Source organism: Cnephaeus nilssonii (genome assembly GCF_951640355.1).
Source record: "Cnephaeus nilssonii genome assembly, chromosome: 16".
NCBI classification, from domain to species: Eukaryota; Metazoa; Chordata; class Mammalia; order Chiroptera; family Vespertilionidae; genus Cnephaeus; species Cnephaeus nilssonii.
This window is the reverse complement of record NC_137087.1, coordinates 45,233,471-45,255,694: the sequence shown is the minus strand read 5'-3', so window position 1 is coordinate 45,255,694 and position 22,224 is coordinate 45,233,471. Positions and strand designations below refer to the sequence as shown.

The following is a 22,224-nucleotide window of genomic DNA, read 5'->3' as shown; positions in this document are numbered from 1 at the left end:
CTGTCTCCCCCTTCCACTCCTGCTAAAAAAATACCGGAAAAAATATCCACAGGCAAGGATTAACAAAAACTGAAAGGTTGGTATGCATTTGACTTTACACTCTGCAGTAACATCCTAACAATCATCCACATCTACTTCAAGGAATACCACGTTGGAATACTTCAGAGAGGAAATGAAAAAACTTTTATCATTTTGCCAAACCCACACCATGTGGCTGAGAAGTCAGCTACTACAAATTTATCTCCTGCACTTACAAGGCTTCCTCAAAAGCATACTTGCTCTTTTTTTTTTTTTTAATATATTTTATTGATTTTTTACAGAGAGGAAGGGAGAGGGACAGAGAGCTAGAAACATCGACCAGCTGCATCCTGCACACCCCCCACCGGGGATGTGCCCGCAACCAACGTACATGCCCTTGACCGGAATCGAACCCGGGACCCCTCAGTCCGCAGACTGACGCTCTACCCACTGAGCCAAACCGGTTTCGGCAGCATACTTGCTCTTGATCTGCTTTACCATTTTGACATCTGAGGCCTGATGAAAAACTTAAGAATCGATGGAAATAAAAAATAAAGGAGATTGTTGTAAACAAACAAAAATCGGAAGTGGATGCAAAGCAGCAGACCCAGCTTGGAGAGCATACAGCCTGCCTTCCCTTTATTTTTTTAAAATTGTTATTTCTTTAAATATGTTTGATTTCAGAGAGGAAAGGAGAGAGATAGATAGAAACAATGTTGAGAATCATTGATGGGCTGCCTTCCACATGCCCCACACTGGGGATCAAGTCCACAACCCAGGCATGTGCCCTTGACTGGAATCGAACCAAGGACCCTTCAGTCTGCAGGCCAATACTCTACCCACTGAGCCAAACCAGCTAGGGCCTGTCTTCCCTTTATAGTGACAGGGGGGCTGGGCCCCCCACTTACTTATTCAGTCAAATCAGTTCTATGAAGGTAAAAGGGGTTGTGCACCAAACCTGAGTGATGCAGCAGCAATCTCTTCTAACCATAATCCTGACAGTTTATACTGTGAACTCTCCCTGTGAGAGAACTGGAAAACTACCCAACTGATCCCCCCTTTGTCATGAATACTCAAATGTTCAAATGCCCAGGCCTGTCAAGTCTATTTCAAACTCTATCATATTTGTTTACATTAGCAACAAACAAGAATACCTTCAATCCCATACACTACACTTTGACTACTTCCCATTAATGCCCCTCAAAAAGGGTAAGGATGTACTTTTTCAGGGGACACACTTCTTTTTTCAAAATAGGCATTCCCCTTTCCTAGATATAACTCCTACATCTATCTCCCTCTTCCCCAGAAGTCGATCCACATGCATGCATTCTTTAAACATCTGAGCAACGCTTGAACCACCTAGCAACACTGGCCAGGGTTCAAATGCTGCCCCCCCACCACCCCACCCTTGTTTTCTTAGAGGGAGAAAGAGAAACTGAGAGCAGAACATCCATTGGCTGCTTCCTGCACACCGGCTACTGGAGATCAAGCCACAATTCCAGCATGTGCCCTGCTAGCATTGAATCAGCATCCTTTTGGTGCACAGGACAACCAACTGAGCCAGGGCTCAAATGCCCTTTTAAAGTTTGAGAAGCACTGCCCTGATGACTGATTTCACTGTCAAAACACTTGAGGAGCCAAGTTTCAAGTCCAACAGGATTTTGCACCTGATCAAAGAGGGGTCCTAGGAACTCAATGGAGGTAAACGTGACACTGTGTTGAGAGGAAAAGTGAGTATGTCTGGTATTAACACCAAAGAAATAAGCACAACAGCACATGGATGTTCTCTCTAGTCCATATTTATTAGTCTGCATAGTGACTTCAATCATCCAAACACAGGGGGAATCCCTCAAAGTCATCCATCTCAAATAGGAATGCAAATTAACTTGTTTCAATGCCTGTTATAAAAACAAATACCCTTTTAAAAAATCTGATTTAACACATTTTTTATTTCACTTTTTCCATTTCTTTATAAAACAGTCATCTCCTCACTAGCAGCTCTCTCCCCTAGAGTTGGGGAGGGGTTGGAGATGGTTGGACACCTCCATAAAAAGGGGCAGGGGGAGAAGGGCCCAGGGTTACCTCCTGAGGTTCTTCTGGGCCTGTTTCAATAATGTGTCAAAGTCAAGAGAATCAAATTTGCTCTTTACAGGAGCAGGGTCAAAGTCTTCCCAGTTGGAGTCTATAAAGGTAGAGAGAGACAGACAAACATCAAGGTCTCTGACCACACTTCCCAACCACAGAGTCCTCAGATGGCCAGCCACCTCCCATCCCAATAATGATTTTAAGTCATCCCACCCCTTGGGTTCCTTCATGTGTCAGAAGAAGACAAGTCTGCCGAGCCCACTCTCAAAAGGCTGGGAACCCTTACACCAAAGCCTCAGGGCCTCCCTCCACTCACCAAGATCAGAGTAGCTTCTCTTGCAGAACTGCCTGCGCCCCCCAAAGCAGAGATCAAAGGGCTGCTCATCTGCCTGTCTCAGCTTGTGGCCACTTTCGATGGCTGCAAATGCCTCCTCAGCATAGCGGTAAGTGACGAAGCCATAGTTGTCACTGGTGGGTGAGGCAGAGGCTGGCTATTTGGGCACATGCCATGGAGAAGAAACACCCACCAGGGTACAGAGGGGGACTGGGGTGATTCTTCTCATTCCCCAAATAGCCAATCCTCTGAGTGAAAAAATGTTGTCCAACACACCAGAGTAAGGGGGAAAGACAAAAAAGCATTGAAGTACATGAATGGGACAGAAAGGACATCCTGACCTTAGGGCCCAAGCTTACCCTTGGACACGGAAGTGGATGGTGCATTCCTCAATCTCTCCAAAAACAGAGAACCTCTGTTTCAGCTCTGACCGAGTCATGCGGCCAGGTATCTTTCCAATGAAGACCACTCTTCTCTCTTCCTATGTTGGGAAAAGGGAAATTTACATACCATAGCCAGGGCCAGAACTGCAGAAGGCTCTGAGCTTGTGACTCAGGGGCAAACTCCCCACCCCTCCCATGACCTGTTCCTCTACTCACTATTGCACGCTCCTTCTGCAGCACTCTCTGCCTTTGGTAATGGTCATGTGATCGATAAGAGCTGTACCTGACAAAAGAAGGTACCATCAGCCACCTAGACATTAGACAGCTTAAGTCTCTGAACTCTCAGGCACTTACACCCCAGATGCACTGACTCCCTGAACACATGCTCACCGCCGTCTCCTGTCACTTCTCCGGCGGGGGGATGGGGAGCGGGACCGGCTTCGGGAACTAGATGATGAGGATGAGGAGGATGAGGAGGAAGATGAGGAAGAGGAAGAGCATCTTCGGGAACATCCAGAGGAACTACAACTGGACCTAGAGAATAAAGGGGTGCATAGGAATGCTGGGAATGGTGCAAGTATCTGCCACTTACTTCACCTTGGCCACAGCCCTGCTTCCTTCTCAGGAAGCACAGGACCAAAGGCAAAAGAAAGCTGAAGAGGTCTAGAAAAACTCTTCACAGATGACCAAACTGAAGCCCTGATGAATTTTAGATGTATCTGGAATGTTTTAGAGTGTTTTGGCATAGGTCATATTTCTTTTCAATTATGCAATTAAAGATTGAAAAGTATTTAACAAATCACAAAGAAAAAAATAAATGAAGACTGAAAGAGATAAAGGCCACCTTATCTAAATAGAAAATTTGGGTCTGTTACTGAAAAAAAAAAGTACTGCCAGGAAATAGATGAGGCCACAGGGACACCCAAAAGAACTGCCCAGATTCTTTCCTCAACAGATTAAAAGGACTGTCTGCCATTAACAACCCACAATCCCACCTTCCCACATACCACCAGGAAAATACCAGAAATGAGGACTGATACAGTATTCAAAGAATTCAACATGGTTAAGATCAAATCCTAATGGTTTCCCTAAGGCAGGTCTCAAGGAAGCAGAGACCTCAGGGATACCCCAAACTCCAACAGAGGACAGAAGCTATTTTCTCACAACTTGCCTCCTTCAACAATCCAGGGAAGGCAGAGAAGACAAAAGCCAGAGACAGAAACAGAAGCCTTAGTGCCTGAAAGTATCAAACTCAGTGTGCAAAAAAACTTCCTAAATGGAGAGGACCTAATAGACCATCAGAGCTCACCTTCGCCACCTCTTGTGTGGGGGGGAGAGGGACCTGGACCGGGATCGGGATGAAGACGACGATGAGGATGAGGAGGAAGATGCTTCGCTGGTCCGGTTGGACCCAGAGCTGACAGAACTGCTGCGGCCACGGCGGCCCTGCCAGCCCCGGCTTGGGGGGCTAGCTGACCTGCAGGCTTTTCGGTAACAGCGCATTGACCGCTTGGCTGAGGGCTCAGAGGGAGTCCTAGTGTTCATGTCATTCCGGCAGGGCGAGGCCTCAGGGGAGAGCAAGGCAGATGGGGCAAGGCAAGGGGCTGGGAGATCTGCCTGCTCTTTACTAGTCCTGTGATCAAGTGGATCCTGGGAGGCAGCTGTGCCTGGAGGAAGAGGGGCGACTGGGCCCAGGGACAAGACAGGTTTGATGGTGATATCCTGATGGCGTTTGACGTTCCATCGGGAGCCTGCCTCTGGAAAGACTAGAGCAGGAGTCTTTTTTGGGGGGCTCCTGCTCCGGACACAATAGTCATGGTCCCCAGAGCCCACATGAACCGGACTAGAGCCATGGACCCCTTCTTGGAGGCGGGCTGCAGTTGGATGTTTGGCCTCTGTAACTCCTTCAGGCTTCAGGGTTCCCTCCTGAACGATGGACTTAGGAGATTTGACTTTGGCCAGCAGGGAAACGGCAGCCAAGGGCTTCCATAACTGGTGGGGAGGGGTAGCTGGAGGGGTGAGCCCTGTGAGGGGAGGGAGGATGGAGACAGCAGGATGAGATCCGATTCTAGACTTCCAAACACTGTATATATAAGCTCCAGAGACCCCCACCTCATCTCACAAAGTACACCAACAATGGTCCACAGCCCAACTTCTCCCATTGTTGCAACTACTCCTTCCCCCAAGTTCCCCATCTTGGGGACCAGCAACAGAAACCCTGCCAGCCAGGGTCTTCCTGAATCCCTCAACCTTTCACTGCCCCAACCTAACTAGTGATCAGGTCCTGCTCAGTCTACCTCTCCATTCCTAGACCCCTCCACCCTACTCCAGCACTCCCTGACTTCTGGCTGCATCTTGTCGGGACTTGTCTTCTTCTTCTCTAATGATCCCCTACCTTGAGCTTCACACATGTCTACCTGTCTTCTACATTGTTGCTGGAGGGAGCACCCAAAAACCAATTCAGTAAAGCTTTTTCAATTGCTTCTTCAATGCACAGGATAATGTCCAAATAGCTTACCATTACATTCAAAGTTCCCATAATCTGACCTCCTACTTACCACTCCAGCTTTTATTTCTTGCTTTAGCTCTGTCCATCACACTGATCAGCCACTACACCACAGCCAAAATGAACCACTTGCAATTCCCCAAAATATACCAGGCTGATTTTATTTATTCAGTTCACTCTAGATGCTCATCTACAGAATTATCTATCCCCTAAACCTACCTGATTGGTATCAGTGATTTTCTCAAGCCTCTGCTTTGGAGATTACCTTCCAAACAACCCATCCCTCATTTTCCCCCTTCAGACCCCACTTAATTGACATACAACCTCTGATACTCAACAAACTCAATTAGCACACTTGCCCCTGGACTGTGAGAACCTCAGGATGAGGATCAGATCGGGCTCTACAAACATTTACTGCATAAACTAAGCAAAGGCAGAGTTCCCCACCCTGAACCCACCTGCCACGTTGGCCAGTTCTGGGGCTTGTAACCGGTCTAGGGGCCTCTTCTCCTGGGGAGGGTCAACGCTGCTGGCAGGGGGAAAAGGGAAAGCCTGGTTCATTGCCTCCTCAACATCTATACATCTTTCTGCTTTCCTCACAAAGTAATGGGAGGGGTGTGTGCAGAGAGGAATGGGATGTACAACGTGCCCCTATCATTCTCCCCCAGCACACAAATAGTCTTGGTGACTGAACTGTAGGTTGGGTCTTAGCTCAGCTCTGCCCAATGCCAGGAGGCAACTCAACTATAATCTTAAATACCCCCCACCCACCTCCTTCAAGCCAGGAGCTTTACCTGCCAGGCTCAAACCAACCCAAAATCAATGTGGAAAGGAATATGCTTGACAGAAGAGCATGGCATAGCATGAACAAGAAAAAAATTTTAAAGTCCTCTCAGTCCTGGAAGACTGGGGAACAAGGTCTAGGGTACCTGTACCCTCCAAGGAGTCAGGGAAGCCCTAGCCATCAACATCTTCCCCCACTTATATTAAACTATCACTAGTGTTGAACAAGTTTAAAATGTGTTAAATTAAACCCCCCCAAAGGCATCACTTGCCAGAAGACAAAAGGCACCTCTAAGACATTTAGAACCCCAGAATGGAATCAACCAAAGTCTTGGTACGCATCCATCCTCCTACCTCACCACCCAAAACAGTGCCCAGTAGTGATGAGCTGAGCATGGGGATGTGGAAACAGGGAAAGACTCTAGAGCTGACTAAACGTCACTGCAACAGAGGCATCCAATGAATGATCCTGGAGCGCCGGCCGGCTGCTGACCAACAGCTGTAGGGTAACTCGCTCACATGTCTCCATACTTACCCTGAGTTTCCTACAGCCAAGTTGTCAGCAGGAGCCGGGGGAGGGCACTCCTTTTTGGCTGCAAAGAAACCATACTAGTTAAAAGCCCAACCAGATGTTCCAAATTGAGGAGGTATAGAAGGGCTGGCTTTGAGACCCAAAGGAGGAAAATCCACTTTGCCTACATATTCCACTGGGCTCTCCCCAGAAAGATCCATTTTTCTCCAGTGTGTGCACAGGCACTATTGTTAATCATGTCTCTTCTCTACTCAGAAACATCCACTACCCACTGAATCTGAGATAGAGTCCAAACTTCTGAGCCTAACATTCAAGGTTCTACATGACGTGCCCAACTTCCTAGTCTTATAGTTTACACTTGTTCTACACTTATATTTATTTTGCCTTGAACTATAAATACCCATTACCAATTCAGAAGTCATTTCTGCATACTTTTCTCCCCAATTAAGTAAGTTCCTTGAGAACAGGATATAGTATCATCAGCAGCACCATGCCTTGCACTGAAAAAGCTGTTATCCATTGCCTTCTAAATACACCACACTCAATCATTTCTGTATCTCTGCCTTTATTCACCACATGCATTCTAGGAAGTCCCATCTTTCAAGGCCTACCTTGCGAGCTACTTCCCTCTAGGAAACATCTCCCCATTGGTCTACTCTTTGTAATACTTGCCACGCTGTACCCTCTCCTCGGCTTAGATCGCATTACAGCTGGATCTTGTCTCCCATTCCAATTAGGGGGCTGCTCTAGTGGCTAAGACTGTCCTTCCCCCAGTTTAAGTAACTATAAACTGGGCCCAAAGGAAATAGTAACTTTAAAAAGGGGTTGGAGCAAAGCTACCCAGGTTCCCTCACCTTCTGATTTCTCAAACTGCTCCAGCAGACTGGACAAGTCCGATGCCTCAATTCCTGTGGAAGCACACAACACAGGATTGGAAAACAGCTCCTATCAATTGAGTACACAAGTCCCAGGATGTCCCAAATCACGTCATTTCTCCCTTTATGCTCCCCCTGCTCACTATACTAAGTAAACCAAGACAGCAATACAAAGTAAGAAATAAACAAACCCAGAGCTCCGACTCTCAAGAACCCTCCAAAGAAATCCAAAGGCCAGCCCCCCAGCCAGGTACTTTATCCTAATCTAGGGAGGACATTCTCCACCCAAACCCAATTCCCTTCTTCACACCAACAGATGACTTGCCACCAGTTGACCCTGTCTCCGCTAACCTAATACCAGCTGACTCTGATGCCAAATGTGTGGCACTCACCAATCTCACTGATGAAAGCCTGTACCACATCCTCAGGATCCTGGATACGTGGGGTAGGCAGGAAGGACAGTTTCCTTAGACGGGCTGGGTGGACAGCAGGCAACTTAGTGGCAGTGCTCTGCTTTGGTGTGGGAACAGCCTTGGCAACAGGAGAGGGGGTCTTCTCCCTGGACTTGGTCTCCTGGGTCTCAAACTTTAACTTCTCTGATGCAGGCTCCTCAATAGCCACACTCTCAGCAGACAGATATGGTGAAACCTTATTCTGTGGGCTTTGCACCGGGGAGGATACCTTGTGTTTCAGATGGGGAGAAGCAGGGACTGGTTTGACCTCCACCTTGGTGGGCTCTATCTGTGGAGCTCCCTGGCCAGCTGGCCCCAGAGTGAGGGGAGGAGCCATTGGTACAGGAGGTAAACTTTCAGGAGGACCAGCTGGGATGCCACTGGATTCCACCTTGGGTGGGGGAACAGCTCTCCCAACAGAGGCTAGAGGCAAAGGTGGTGGGGGCACAGTAGGCCAGAATGGAGGGTGTTGCAGCCCTGCACCCCACCCCACGGGCCCATAAGTACAGCTAGAGTTGTAAGGCGGGACTGGGGCAGGAGGGGGTACCCAAGGCACATTGCAAGTAGGGGGAACAGCATAGGCGCCAGGGGTACCAGACACTAGGGGCACTGTTGGTGGGGGTGGCAAACAAGGATAGCCAGGAGACACTGGGGGATAACAAGGCCAGGGTGGCATGGGGGCATAGTGAGTATAGGGATCAGGTGGTACTGGCCCCACAGACATTGGAAGACTAGGAGGCTGCAAGGGTGGTGGGGGCAGCATGGGAGTCATGCCCAGCCCACCCGGTGGAAAAGGCACAGCAGTGGGCATTGTGGGGGGCATGGACTGCACAGCAGGAGGTGGAGGTCTCGCTAGCAGTGGCATCTCTTGGGATGGAACCTGCTCAGTGGGAGTTGAGGCCACAGATTTGCTTGTAGGTGGCTCAGGACTAGGAGAAGCAGGACTGGGACCACCCACAGGCACAAAGCAAGTCTCAGGGCTTCTCTGCAGAGGTGTCTTCTTGGCTGGGGCTGGTGGGATGACAAGACAAGGGATGTCTGCTAGCCCTGTGGGGGTTTCTGGGAGGCTGGGCCACTTCCCAGATGGGAGCTGGGAACTCCTTTCTTCTGCCTCTGCTTGGCGCTGCTGCCTTCGTCGCCGGTACTCAGATAGACTAAGAGGCCGAGGTCTGGTTTCCTGGGTTGTGGCATTGGTATCACCTTCCACCTTCCGAGGACCCACAATCTCCTTGACTTCAGAGATGATGGCCTTTGGGGGGTCCAAGGACTCTGACTCTAGGAGCTGGGGGGCTGGACTCCCCTGGGCTGATGACACTGCACCACGTCTGGGGTCAGTTGGCCTAGACTTAACTAGCACAGGGTTAACTGGAGCCAGGTCATTGGGAACAGAGTCAACTGGTGCTAAGTTGGTAGAGACAGAGTCAACTGGTGGCAAGTCATCTGAGATAGGAACAATCACTGCAGGGTCAACTGCTGGAGAGTCAGCCAGGACTGGCTCGATCAACACTGGGTCAGCTGGAAGAGGGTCAACCAGCCCTGAGTTGGCTGAAGCAAGGTCAACCAATGCAGGGTCAACAGGTACAGGGTCACCTAGAACAGGATCAATTGCAGAGGGATCAGCTTCAACAGAATCAAGTGGCGTGGGGTCGGCATGAGCAGAGTCAACCAATGTGATATGAGTTGGAACAGGGTTAACTTCGATGGTGTCACCCAGGTTGGGGTAGAGGTCAAGAGGACCTTCTTTAGCAGGACTAGCTTGTCCAGCATTACTCTCCAAGTTCCCAGAGCTAGGCTTCTCCAAGGTACCTGCCCAGGCCCGAGCCCAAGCCCGGGGCTTCCCTCTACCATGGGGAGGCCCAACCTCTCTTTGAAGTTCCTCCTGAGGCAAACTGCCTGCTTGAGAGATCACCTCTGTAGCCACAGTAGGCTGCCCACAAGAGGATGACCTCAGTCTCCTGGCATAGCCTTCTGGCTGTTTCTTGTTCTTCTTCCTCCTGCCCTTTCGAGCTCTCTGGGAACTCAGCGCTGCATTGGCTGGTGGGTTCTGAGGCCCCTTGGGCACCACTGGCTCCATGACTTCCTTGGGCTCCAACAAGGCTGACTCCAGCTTTTCCCCTGAGTCCAGTGACAACCCTTCTTTCTCAAAGCAGAGGGCTTCCTTGGCCACAGCAGCCTCTGTCTCTGACTCAAGTGTAGGCAGGAGCAGCTGCAAGGCTGGACTGGCCTCTAGTGAGTCATCCAGGAGCACAGGCTGGGGTCCAGTTGGGATCTGCCGCACCACAACTGGGATCTCCAGGTCATTGCCAGCTGTGGCTGCCTGGCCCACAATCTCCAGCACCACACAATCCTCAGGCAATGTCAAATCATCTGGCTGCTCTTGAAGTTCATTGTTGAGTGATGTCAGGTGGGTGAAATTGGGCAGGCAGTATGTGTGCATGGCCCGCACTAACTCACTCAGGGAAGAGATGCTCTCATCACCAGCTGCCTGCACTGCCATACCTGCAGCTGCTGTTTTATCTTCCTCCTCAGGGCAGGCCAGGTGCATGGGAAAGTCTGAGATGCTGCTCATTGAGTTGCCATGTTCCACAGCAAGCATCTGGCCGCTGAAGCTGGCCACCTCCTCCTCTTCTTCCCCATCACTACGCTGTTGGGGAGAAGGAGACTGGCTTCTGCGGGGTCTGGATCTTGGGGGTCTCCAGCTAGGAAGTTTGGGGGAGGAGGTCTCCAAGAAGGAAGAAGGGGAGAAGTCCCAAGAGGGATCTGCGAGAGACATCTCAACCTACAGGAGAGAAGAGAAGCCACAGAAGGAGTTTTTTCCAGGAACATCTTTTTCCAGACCTGTCCCCCACACACTCCTCCCTTCCTGGGATTCCTTGAGTCTCCTTAGATCAGGCTTACCCCACTCACTCTACTATTGCCGGTACTGGGCCCCAGTGGATCAACTGAAGTGATGAGGTCACGTTCTGAGGGTGTCCGAGAGAGAGTGAGCAGCTTGTGCAGCTGAGAGAAAGAAAAGAACCTGAGATGCGTTTGTGCTTCAGAATACTGAGTAGGCCCACAGACATGGTTCTAACCTTTGCACCAACCATACAACCCCTTCCCCTGGTCCCACACTCACAGAGGAGCCCTCCCGAGGTGATGCAAGCAGCTCAGAGTCAGGAATGCTGTCAAATGGAGACAGGTTCTCGGAATCTGCATTGTCCAAGATCTCCGTCAGAGCTGTGAGTAATGACACTTCATTCTGGTCCTCCAGAGATAACCTGCTCTGCTCCAGAAAGACAACAGGAAAGTCCTACATCATCATCCCAAATGACCTACTGCGCCACTAAGAACTGGATGCCAAGAGAATCAGTCTCCCAGGCTCTCGTTCAGTTCAATTTGCCGGGGACAAAGTTGAGTACCAGGAGTCATGAGTTCCAATCCCATTTACTACCATCCACCACCTCTCTAGTGTCAACAGAGATCTGTCAAAATTAAATCATAAACTTGTTTCAAACACTCCCTTCACCCTCAAGTTAAGTGGAATGATTAGCAGACCATCTTTGGTGAGGCTGGAATTGGGCTCAAAACAGGGATCAGAACCCTCTGGACATGTAAGTCAGGGGCCTAGGCAAGAGAAAGGGAAGTCTAAGCCTGCCAGGTCATCCTTAAATGGGACATAATCTGACAGCATGTAGCCCAACTCTCACCTAGAGACAAAAAATGGACTTCACGTTGGGTATTCAGGAGCCAAGGTTCTGGGAGAACAGAGCCACTAAGCCATAACCTCCCATGCAAACTGCCTGTCTAGGCCCAGCTCTAGCTCACCTCTCCAAGGCTCCCAAAATCTTCAATGAGGGAGATGAGGGAAGCATCCATGTAGCTCTGCATGGTTCCCAGCAGTGTCTCATCCTGCAGCATCAGCTCCTCCATCTCCAAATCCTTGTCCTTCAGACAGGGGCCCAGCCGAGAAAGACTGACAATGCCAGAATCATCCACCTCTTCATGCAATAGCACCTGGGGGAAAAGGGGGGATATTAGAAGGGCATGGTGAAGGCTACAGGACATGGAGTTCTGGGGGCAACTGATTGATACGCTCTATAAACTAGGTGCCCAGCCCTCCACAATGGCCCCAGACTCAGCAGGAGCCCCACCACAGCCAAACCTCCGGACTTGCTGGCAGAGAGAAGTACAGCTCATGAGCCAAAGCCCCTACCAAGATGGCAGCGCTCAAGGACCTTCTAAGCAAAAAAAAGTTTGGACACCATCCAGAAAGAGTTGGAGCCACAAGAGATTATTAAACTGGAGAGTCAAAATATCAAGACTGTTCAGAAGAAATGTCTGATGGCAGTGTGAAGGAAGACAGTCTGAAAGGCACACCAAAGGAGAGGAGATCGGCAAGCAGGCAATTTCAACTACCACCACCTCACCTCCCTCGATCCCTCTTAGGCCTCTCTTCCCGATTAGCTCAAATCCTATCTTCTTCTAGAAGACACCTTCAAGATGATCTCCCCCTGAATTCACACGCTTCTGTACCACTCATTTTTCTGGCAAACACATCCTGTCCCCTCCCCAGCCTATAACATTCCTTACATCAGTACTAAAACTGGATTCCAAGTTCCTCTGGGGCAAGTAACCCTTACTATCTTATAGCTTTTATGTTCTTCTTGGTTCTTATAAGGGTTTAAACTATACATATACTTCCTGGTCATCCTAGGTGCCTAGTACAGTGTCCTATATACACTTACTACATACTTTTATTATGAAGGCCTACAGTGTGCCACCGAACCTCTCAATGGTAGTCCCAAGAAAAAAGTCTCTTCCCTAACCCTATCAGGTGAGAGCTAAAGATGAGAAAGCTTGATTCTGTAGATGGAAAAGCCCCACCCCACTACTTCCCTGAGAACTAGCAATGTCTTCAGCCTTGTTAGGCAGGGAGCCACCCGTCCAGGCCTGTCAAGCATGTGGGTGTGGGCGGGGCCAGAAGTGGCTGGAATGGAGCTAGCAAAGCCAGAGGCCAGAGCCATGGTATCTATACTATAGGAAAAGTATGATGCAAAGGCCGGAGAATAGGAAGAAACATGGATAAACCAGTCCCCCCTCCCCTTCTGCAGCAAAGGGAAATTGCTTCTCTTCCAAGAAGAATAAAAAGCAACATGTGTAACTACACCGCATACCCACCCTCCTAACAAGTTGAGGATAACCTGGGAGAGGAAAGGCTAGATAGGAACACTTTAGGAGGCCAGGGCCAGAGATGAAGTGAAAGGTGGCAGGTTTTAGGCACTAACTCCTCCCAGGCCTTCACAATCCTGTAATTACAACCAGCAGCTGAATAGCACCTGGCTCAGCAAACACTCCTAGGTGAGCAAGGAGGCTGCATCTCAACTTGCCCTGCCACCTACCTGGGCTAGCCACTGGGCCAGAATCTCAAGACAATGCCCAGCTCTACAAACGATTCATCACCTCCATCAGACAAGTACTGGAGCCGGAGTCAGAGACACCCCCCTCTCCACCTTACCTCACCCATCATTCAATCCCCAAATAGGACAGCTCCCAGAGTACCAATATCATCTAGGGCAGGGGTGGGGAACGTCCGGCCTCAGCCGTATAAGGCCTGCATAATCATTTGATCTGGCCCTGACAAGGCATTAGGGGTGAGTTAATTAAATGTTTGACCAAATATAGCAGGCTAATTTTTAAATTGACAATTTTGTATGGCCCACAAATTATGTTATAAATATCCAAATAGCCCTTGCCAGAAAAAAAAACTTCCCCACCCCTGATCTAGGGGCTAAGCCCAGGCTAAAAGTGAACCCATATCCAGTCTTGTCCCTGCATGGCTCAAAACCAGCTACAAACTTTTAAAAATAAGTCAGATCACTTCCAGAAACTGTCCCTAAATCTCTCCAATGGCATCTTACTGCCCTTGGCATTAGGTTTAAACTCCTTAATATGGCTTACAGGGGTCCTGGTCTTCGCCACCAGACTTCTGCTCCAGTGTGTCCTCTCTCACCACCCTGCCTGTCTCTCTACACACCAGCCACATAAGTCTGTTTCTCCAGTAAGTCATGTTCTCTCCCACCTTAAGGCCTTCACATACTATTCCCTCTGATGTTTGTTTGTGTGTTTTTTGCTTGTTTGTTAATCCTCACCTGAGGGTATTTTCCCATTGATTTTTAGAGAGAGTGGAAGGGAGAGAGGGAGAGACAGAGAAACATCAATGTGAGGGAGACACATCGATTGGTTGCCTCCCGCACACATCCCGACCAGGGCTTTGACCAGAATTGAACCCAGGACCCTTCAGTACGGGGCCAACGCTCTATCCACTGAGCCAAACCGGCTAGGGCATACTCCCTCTGATAAAAGTGTCCCCTACCTACACACACAGCCTTATTAGTCTCAGCTTAAAATGTTCTTTCCCAGACCCTGCAAAGTAGATTACTACTGCTGATTATATAATCTCAAATATGCACTTTCCTTATTATCTGTCTAGCCTGATAAAAACGTAAGATCCTATGGGGGGGGGGGAGATCCTCTAGGGCAGGAGTGGTTTACCACAGTATTCCCTGTGTCTGAACATAATGCTTTCTCAATAAGTACCTGGTTGACTGGCTTCCAAATACCCAGGGTTTTTTTTGTATTGGGCGGGGGGGGGGGGGGGGGGGGAATCTCTCCATGAGACCTCTCCCACCCCAAATGACCACCTAACTTAGATTACAACTAGGTCATGAATCTTTCTTGTCTCTCCCCCAAAGGGTGACCTCTGGGAAAATTAGGGAAGAGGGTGTGACAGCTCCCAAGTTAGGGACCCAGAAGCCATTCTCCCCTGGAACTGACACTACCCTGGTAGATAGCCTGCAGCCCAACTCCCACCTGGAGAACAACAAAAAAAGCTTTCAAGGACTCAGCTTAATTGCTTAAGAGAGATAACAGTTCAAACTAAGTCCTGCCAACCTCCACTCTGGGTGAGAACTTATAAGAAGTCCTGTGCTGAGGAATAAAAAGATAACACTTTTTAAGTATGGAGAGCTGAAGGCCAAGAAAATAATAATCTGACAGAAAGAAATCCCCCCCAATCCAATAAATGTTCATCTAGTGTTGTTCTCAAATCGCCTCTAACTTTCTCATCCCCAGCAAAAATTCCAAACAGCCTTAAACACAAACCACCCCCATTTGTCAGTTCACAGCTGACCTTAGCAGTCTCCTCAAAAGAGATGCTGGAGCCGAAACCGGTTTGGCTCAGTGGATAGAGCGTCGGCCTGTGGACTGAAGGGTCCCAGGTTCGATTCTGATCAAGGGCACGTACGTTGGTTGTGGGCACGTACGTTGGTTGTGGGCACATCCCCAGTAGGAGGTGTGCAGGAGGCAGCTAATCGATGTTTCTAACTCTCTATCCCTCTCCCTTCCTCTCTGTAAAAAATCAATAAAATATATATTTAAAAAAAAAAAAAGATGCTGGAGGAAAAAAGTGAAAGGTGAGAGGATTCTCTTTCCTTTCCTTAAGCTTGTCCCATGTATATATTGACATTCTCCATTGAATCAAGAATGAGGCAGGATTGCAGGCAACCAAAACACCAGTGCCCGTGACTCACGATCCACCCCAAGCCGGTCAGGCAGAAGCCGCCACCAGCTCACTCCACAGCCCTGCAACCTCAGCCCTCTGCCCTCCCCAGCACACTCCGCCATCCGCAGGGAACAGACTTCCCGCACATCTGGGAAGTCCTTCACCAGACGCTGTCTAGAGGTTCCGAGGACCAAAGCAGGAGGAAAAGGAACTCCAAGCCTCTGAGCAAAGTTGACTCTAGCAGCCCCTACTTTCCTTCCCGGCCAGGGCCCCCCAGCCCCGTCGGAGATGGCGGGACCCGCTGAGACACACCCAGTTCCCGGCAGTGCGGCTCTAGCGCTGATACGAGACGCCCGGCTGCCGGAGGCGGGAGCCACGTGGACACCCCCTCCCCGCCCCCACGTGGACCCGCGGCCCCCCTAACCCTGAGCCCAATCCACGTGGGTGCCGAGGCCGTCTAGAGGGGGAGGGGAAGCAGACAAGTTCTCTGGGGAAAATCGCTCCCCCTCGCCCCACGTGGCTCCGAAAAGGCACTGCGGCGCGGGGACAGGGGCACCCCCTACTCGGCATCCTTAGATGGAAATCTTAGCCCTCAACTCCAAGTCCGAATCCCTCTTCCTCCCTCCAATCATGGGCCGGGTTTCCGACACCAGACTGTGCCCCTCCGGCGTTCCGGAGGAATGGCCAGAGGGACCCCGCCTCTGCCTGCGTCCCACCAGCAAACGGCTCAGGTCCACTCGGCCCAACCTGCCTCCCAAAGCCGCCCGGCATCGACTCCGGAGCGCTTCCTCCCTTTCCTGTAGCGTCCACGTGTCACCGCCCGGCACACGCCGCTTTGCTGCCAGCCGCGGGCCGCCCGCCAGCTTCTCACCTGCTCCCCGCCGCTCACAGTGCCCACAGTCTCATACGGCGCTAGGCTCCGACCCCCGCGACTGCTGCCGCGGACTCCACCGCCAGGGTCGGGGCCGGGGCCCCCACTCGGAGGCGGCACCACTCGGTCTCTCCGTCCCCGGCGCGCCGCCATCTTGGCCCCTAAACGCCCAGCGCAGCTCTGATAGCCGGCACCGCCTCCGAGTCTCCAGCCTCGCCCAGCCGATTGTAGAGAGAGAACTACAACTCCCAGAAGACACTGCAATACTACAAATCCCAGAAGACGATGCAGCAAGGCACCCCCCCCCCACTCACCCCCCCCCCCCCCAAACTTGCACCCGGAAAGAGGGCACTGGCCTCGCAAGGGAGCGTGGGAATAGTAGTCGCTTTAATCGGAGCTTGGGTGGTACATGCTATAGACATATTGTAATGCTTTCGTTTTTTTGTTGTGTGGGAGACCCAGTTGTGGAGCAAGAGGTAGTAAGGGGAGAGTTGACATTGCGCATGTTTTTATTTTCCCAATTTTTTCAACTGTGGGAACACCCTCTTTGTTGTTTTACCTGCTATACCTTACATTCCTCTCACCGAATCCCAAATGGGCCTATGTTTTGAAACAGCATCCCCTAGTGGGCACACGTACTCCAGGCTCTACCCTTACCTAATCTACAACGCACTATTGTGAGTTTAATCCTAAACCAATGCATTGTCAGCGTCTATCTGGACGCTCAGAAATCCGGGTTGGCAACAAATGTCCTGCTAATGCAGACAGATCACCTTGCTGTCCTCCAAAGACAATAGGTGTTCTTCTGCCTTGATTTTTCTGTCTGGAATACTTGAACCTTGAAACATCTTTCATATCCTACTTAAGAAAAACCTTTTTTATCATCCCAGCCAACCACATTCCCTCTGTACTTCTACAGTCCATCATTATCTCTATTCATTCACTTGCCATTTAGAAGCTACTTCATATTGTTTTTCTAACTTTAAAAAAGCTTTAATCATTTCAAAGAGTACAAAACTACATAAAGGAAAAAATATACTTAACCTACAAATTACAGTTCTCCCCAGATTTAACCCTTGTCACCTTTAGTGTGTATTCATCCATACTTTTTCTATGAATTTAAAAATTTAGTCCTGGCTGGTGTGACTGGTTGGGCTTCCTCCCATGCACTGAGAGGTCCCCTGGATTCAAACAGGGGTACATGCCTGGGTTGCAGGCTACATCCCAAGTAGGAGCCATGCAGGAGGCAAGCCAATAGATGTTTCTCTCATCAATGTTTCTCTCTCTTTCTCCTTCTCATTTCCTCTCCCTCTAAAGTCTATAGGGTTTAAAAATCTACAGTTTTGCACATTTTTGATAGTTTGAAAATAAGGCTATTCCTGCCCTAGCCAGTTTGGCTCAGTTGGCCCATGGACTGAAGGGTCTGATCCTGGTCAAGTGCACCATCCCTGATCCTAGGCCCTGGTCAGGGCGCATGCAGGGAGCAATCAATCAATGTGTCTCTCTCACATCGATGTTTCTCTCTTTGTGTCTTTCCCCATCCCATGCACTCTCTCTCTAAAAAGCAATGGAAAAAATATCATTGGCTGAGGATTAACAAAACAAAAAAGGGCCATTCCAGCCCTGGCTGGTGTGGCTCAGTTGGTTGGACAAAAGGTTGCCAGTTCCATTCCTGGTCAGGGCACATGCCTGGGTTTGGGCTTGATCCTGAGTAGGAGGCCTGCATAAATGTATCTCTCTCTCTCTCTCTCTCTCTCTCTCTCTCTCTCTCTCTCTCTCTCTCTCTCATCCTCTTTCTCTAAAAATCTATAAAAAATATGTTTTTAAAAAATAGGGCCGTTCCAGTGCAGCTGGTGTGGCTCAGCTCAGTGGTTGAGTGTTGACCTATGAACCAGGAGGTCACAGCTCCCTACCGGGTCAGGGTACATGCCCAGGTTTCGAGCTCAATCCCCAGTGTGGGGCTTGCAAGAGGCAGCTGATTGATAATTCTCTCTCATCATTGATATTTCTATCTCTCCCTTTCCCTTCCTCTCTGAAATCAATAAAAATATATTTTTTAAAAATAGGGGCATTCCACATGTATGGTTCTACATCTTGCTTTTTTTCATGTAAAAATATGCTAGTTTATTCATTAACCAAATATTTTTTTAAATTTCTTTATTGATTAAGGTATCACATATTTGTCCTCATCCCCCCAACATTAACCAAATATTTACTGAGATCTTAGTGAGTAGAATTCCATTATACGAATATATCATTATTTAAATTATATTTATTTCCAGTTTTTCACTATTACAAATTAAATTACAGTGAACATTCTTATACGTGTGTACATGTATAGTTGCACTTTTGTACACTTTATGGAATAGTTTCCTTGAAATGAGATTGCTGAGTTAAAGATGTATAAATTTGAAATTTTGGAAAATAATGCCAAATTGCCCTTGAAAAAAGTTTCATCAATATACATTCCCACAAAAATTAATGAGAGGAGACGACCTCTGATGTGGCCTGAATTGTGCCCACCTCCACCCCTGCACCAGGCAAAATTCTTATGTTGAAGGGCTCTCCCCCCAATATTACTGTATTTAGAGATAGAGGATTGAAGGCAGTGAAGTTAAATGACATCATAAAAATGGGGGCCTAATCCAATAAGGCAGGTGTCAGAGGAGGAAGAGACACATGCAAGGCAGGGAAAGAGGTCTCACCAGAAACCAGCCCTGCCAGCACCTTGATCTTAGATATCCACCCTCCAGAACTGTGAGAAAATAAATTCCTGTTGTTTAAATCACTTAGTCTGTGGTACTCTATTATGGCACAAATTATGGTCATTATTATGGTGATTAGGCTTTGGGAAGAAGATTAATGTCAAAGAAAGCAGAAAGTAGTGCCATTTTTGCTTTGTTCAGCATCTGACAAAACAATGTATTCACCTAAATATGGTGTCTACATGGAGTCTACTCAAAAAAATAAGAATATATCTCTGTGTCGTAGTGCTACTGAGACAGGGGTGGTGTTATGCCTACTACTAGGGGTGGTGCATGACAGATACATTCCTAAGGGCCATGAAGGAAAACCTCAGAGACATAGGCCATAGGCCACCAAATATTGGAATCTCTGCCCGGCTGATGTGACTCATTGTTTGAGCATTGAACTATGAATCAGGAGGTCATTGTTCAATTCCCGGTCAGGGCACATGCCTGAGTTGTGGGCTCAATCCCCAGTGTGGGGCTTGCAGGAGGCAGCTGATCAATGATTCTCTCTCATCATTGATGTTTCTATCCCTCTCTCCCTCTTCCTTCCTCTCTCAAATAAAATATATTTTTAAAAATATTGGACCCTGTGGGGTCGGGGGGGACAACGGTAAGATATGTACACATATAATACCTTAATAAAAAATTTAAAAATATATATTGCACCTTCCAATCACATGTCCTTACTCCATGCTCACCAAAGACTTATCTGATTATAACAACTGACTACCTATATAATTTTTTTTCTTTATTAATTTGAGAGAGGGGGGAAGGGAGAGAAAGAGAAACACTGATTTGTTGTTCCACTTATTTATACACTCATTGGTTGATTCTGGTATGTGTCCTGACCTGCAACCTTAGTGTACCAGGATAATGCTCTGACCAGCTGAGTGAGCTACCCCACCAGGACTGATGCTTTTTTCTTTTCTTTTTTCCTTTGTTTTTGATATTTTCTTTTCCTTCTTTATTTTTCAATATATTTGTATTGATTTCGGAGAGGAAGGTAGAGGGAAAGAGAGATAGAAACATCAATGATGAGAAACAATCATTGATTGGTTGCCTCCCCACTGGGGATTGAGTCCACAACCCGGGCATGTGCCTGTGACTTGAATTGAACCTGGGACCCTTCAGTCCACAGGCCATCGCTCTATCCACTGAGCCAAACCAGCTAGGGGATATTTTCTTTAAAAAAAAAAAAAGTTTTTATTGATTTTAGAGAGTGAGGAAGGGATACAGATAGATAGAAACTTGGATGAGCTCTAGCCGGTTTGGTTCAGTGGATAGAGCGTCGGCCTGCAGACTAAAGGGTACCAGGTTCGATTCCGGCCAAGGGCACATGCCTGAGTTGCGGGCTTGATCCCCAGTGAGGGGTGTGCAGGAGGAGGCCGATCGATGATTCTCTCTCATCATTGATGTTTCTATCTCTCTCCATCTTCCTTCCTCTCTGAAATCAATAAAGAAATATATTTCAAAAAATAAAAGAAAAACCTGGATGAGTGAGAAACATCCATTGGCTGCTTCCTGCAAGCCCCTTACTGGGGATGGAGCCACAACCAGGGCATGTGCCCTGACCAGGAACCAGTGAACTTTTGGTTCATGGTTCGAGGCTCAACCAATGAACAACACAATCTGGGCTGAGATGATATTTCCTAAAGCCAATAGGACCACTAGATCAGCTGGGATGGGAGTGAGAGGGGTAACTTCCTGGAGGAGATGGAGCCGGAACTGAAATTTAAATGAGGCAATGACAGCCCTTTGGTGTGGCTCAGTATTTGAGCACAGACCTAGGAACCAACCACGAGGTCACGGGGACCTGCCTGGGGTTGTGGGCTGGACCTCCAGTAGGGGGCATGCAGGAGGCAGTCAATCAATGATTCTTCCTTATCATTGATGTTTCTTTCTCCCTCTCTGAAATCAATAAAAAAAATAGTTAAAAATAAATAAAAAATTTAAAGGAGGCATTAACTAATTAGTAGGCAAAGAGGAATAAGAATGGTTTACAGATAAATTACATATATTAACCTCTAAACCTGTTTTCTTGTTTTATGAAGGTAATAGCACCTTTTTCCAAAGGTTGTCATGAACAGTAAATGAGATCTCAGGTGTGAAACACCTAGCACAATGCCTGGCACATTTGTATGCTCAAAAAATGCTGTTTTTCTTCTTTGTCTTCCACCTTCCATATATGTAATCTAGGAGAAGGGACTGATTCAGAGAAAGCAAAGTGCCCTATAGGGTGGGTTGTAAATCCCTTGGAATCTGGCCAAGCTAGTTGTTTGGAATGAGTGACCTTAGGCGAAAAGTGGTCACAGGATTAGGGGAAACACAAATGCAAATTCATAAACAGTAGAGAGTGAAAGCAATCAAGGCAGGTAGCTCCTCTCCACCACTCTATCTCTAATCCTCCAGCTAATCCAGCCCACTCCTGACAGTTGAAATAATAACTTCAAAGAAATCAGAAAGGTGCTAATGTATATTGAGTACTGACTACATGGCTGGCACTGGGCTAGGTGACTGGGCATATATTACCTAGTTGATTCTCACCAATTACAGAGAATAAAGCTTGAGGGTAAAGCTTAGAGTGAGGAAGTCAACTGTCTCAGGTGGTTGGCTAGTGAGGGGCAACGATGGAATTCAACCCCAGGTATCCAATGTTCCACGTCAGGATTCTGTTGCTCTAGGTTCCCTTTACCTCTCTAGTGAGGACCTCTGCCTGGGGGATGTAGGCAGGAGGGAGACACAGGCGAGGGATGCTGTCAAGGATGCCAGTATAACTGTGGATGACTTCAGCCCCTGCCCCTGCCCCTCCCCCCTCCCTTGAAGGTGGAAATAGGAAGAGCTGGAGTGGAGAAATCAAATAGGTAGATGAGAATGGGGGAGGCAGTATTTGGCAGTGCTCACAGCTCCCCTCTCCAACACGCTCCTAAGCACATGGGAGAGGTTCCCAAACCTAGGAAGGTCCTCTTCTCAACCCCCAGATCCTCACCCTCCCATAATGTCATGTTCCCTCAGCAAAAGCTAAGGTGGAGAGAAGGGGTCTCATAAACACTTAAATCTCCACATCTGTAACCCTCCCCCAGCCAAACCAGCTG

At 48.4% G+C, this 22,224-nt stretch overlaps 1 protein-coding gene across 7 annotated transcripts; it reads right to left on the bottom strand.

The window, feature by feature from the left end:
* Positions 1–767: 767 nt before the first annotated feature.
* On the bottom strand, positions 768–16,548 carry PPRC1 (PPARG related coactivator 1). Of its 7 annotated transcripts, none has more exons than XM_079793895.1 (14): positions 16,383–16,548; positions 11,776–11,964; positions 11,087–11,236; positions 10,867–10,968; positions 7,909–10,747; positions 7,496–7,549; positions 6,645–6,702; positions 5,785–5,855; positions 4,130–4,844; positions 3,211–3,354; positions 3,037–3,097; positions 2,797–2,918; positions 2,420–2,571; positions 768–2,200 (listed from the first exon to the last, which is right to left on the bottom strand). In XM_079793895.1, exons 1-14 carry the CDS (start codon positions 16,533–16,535, stop codon positions 2,097–2,099), a joined length of 4,914 nt encoding a protein of 1,637 aa, XP_079650021.1. In that variant the 5' UTR covers positions 16,536–16,548; the 3' UTR covers positions 768–2,096. The 7 variants fall into 7 exon arrangements, with proteins under 7 accessions (XP_079650021.1, XP_079650017.1, XP_079650019.1 ...); XM_079793891.1 differs by having other exon boundaries at positions 769–2,200; positions 3,037–3,103; XM_079793893.1 differs by having other exon boundaries at positions 769–2,200; positions 3,037–3,103; positions 5,785–5,852.
* Positions 16,549–22,224: the final 5,676 nt, after the last annotated feature.

Excerpts from the sequence above, each read along its gene's own strand:
- PPRC1 (XM_079793891.1), bottom strand. The coding sequence starts at position 16,535 with ATGGCGGCGCGCCGGGGACGGAGAGACCGAGTGGTGCCGCCTCCGAGT. Across the intron at positions 11,965-16,382 it reads CTGTGAGCGGCGGGGAGCAG|GTGCTATTGCATGAAGAGGT; the intron begins GTGAGAAGCTGG and ends CTTTTCCCCCAG. Across the intron at positions 2,572-2,796 it reads ATCCACTTCCGTGTCCAAGG|TGACAACTATGGCTTCGTCA; the intron begins GTAAGCTTGGGC and ends CTCACCCACCAG.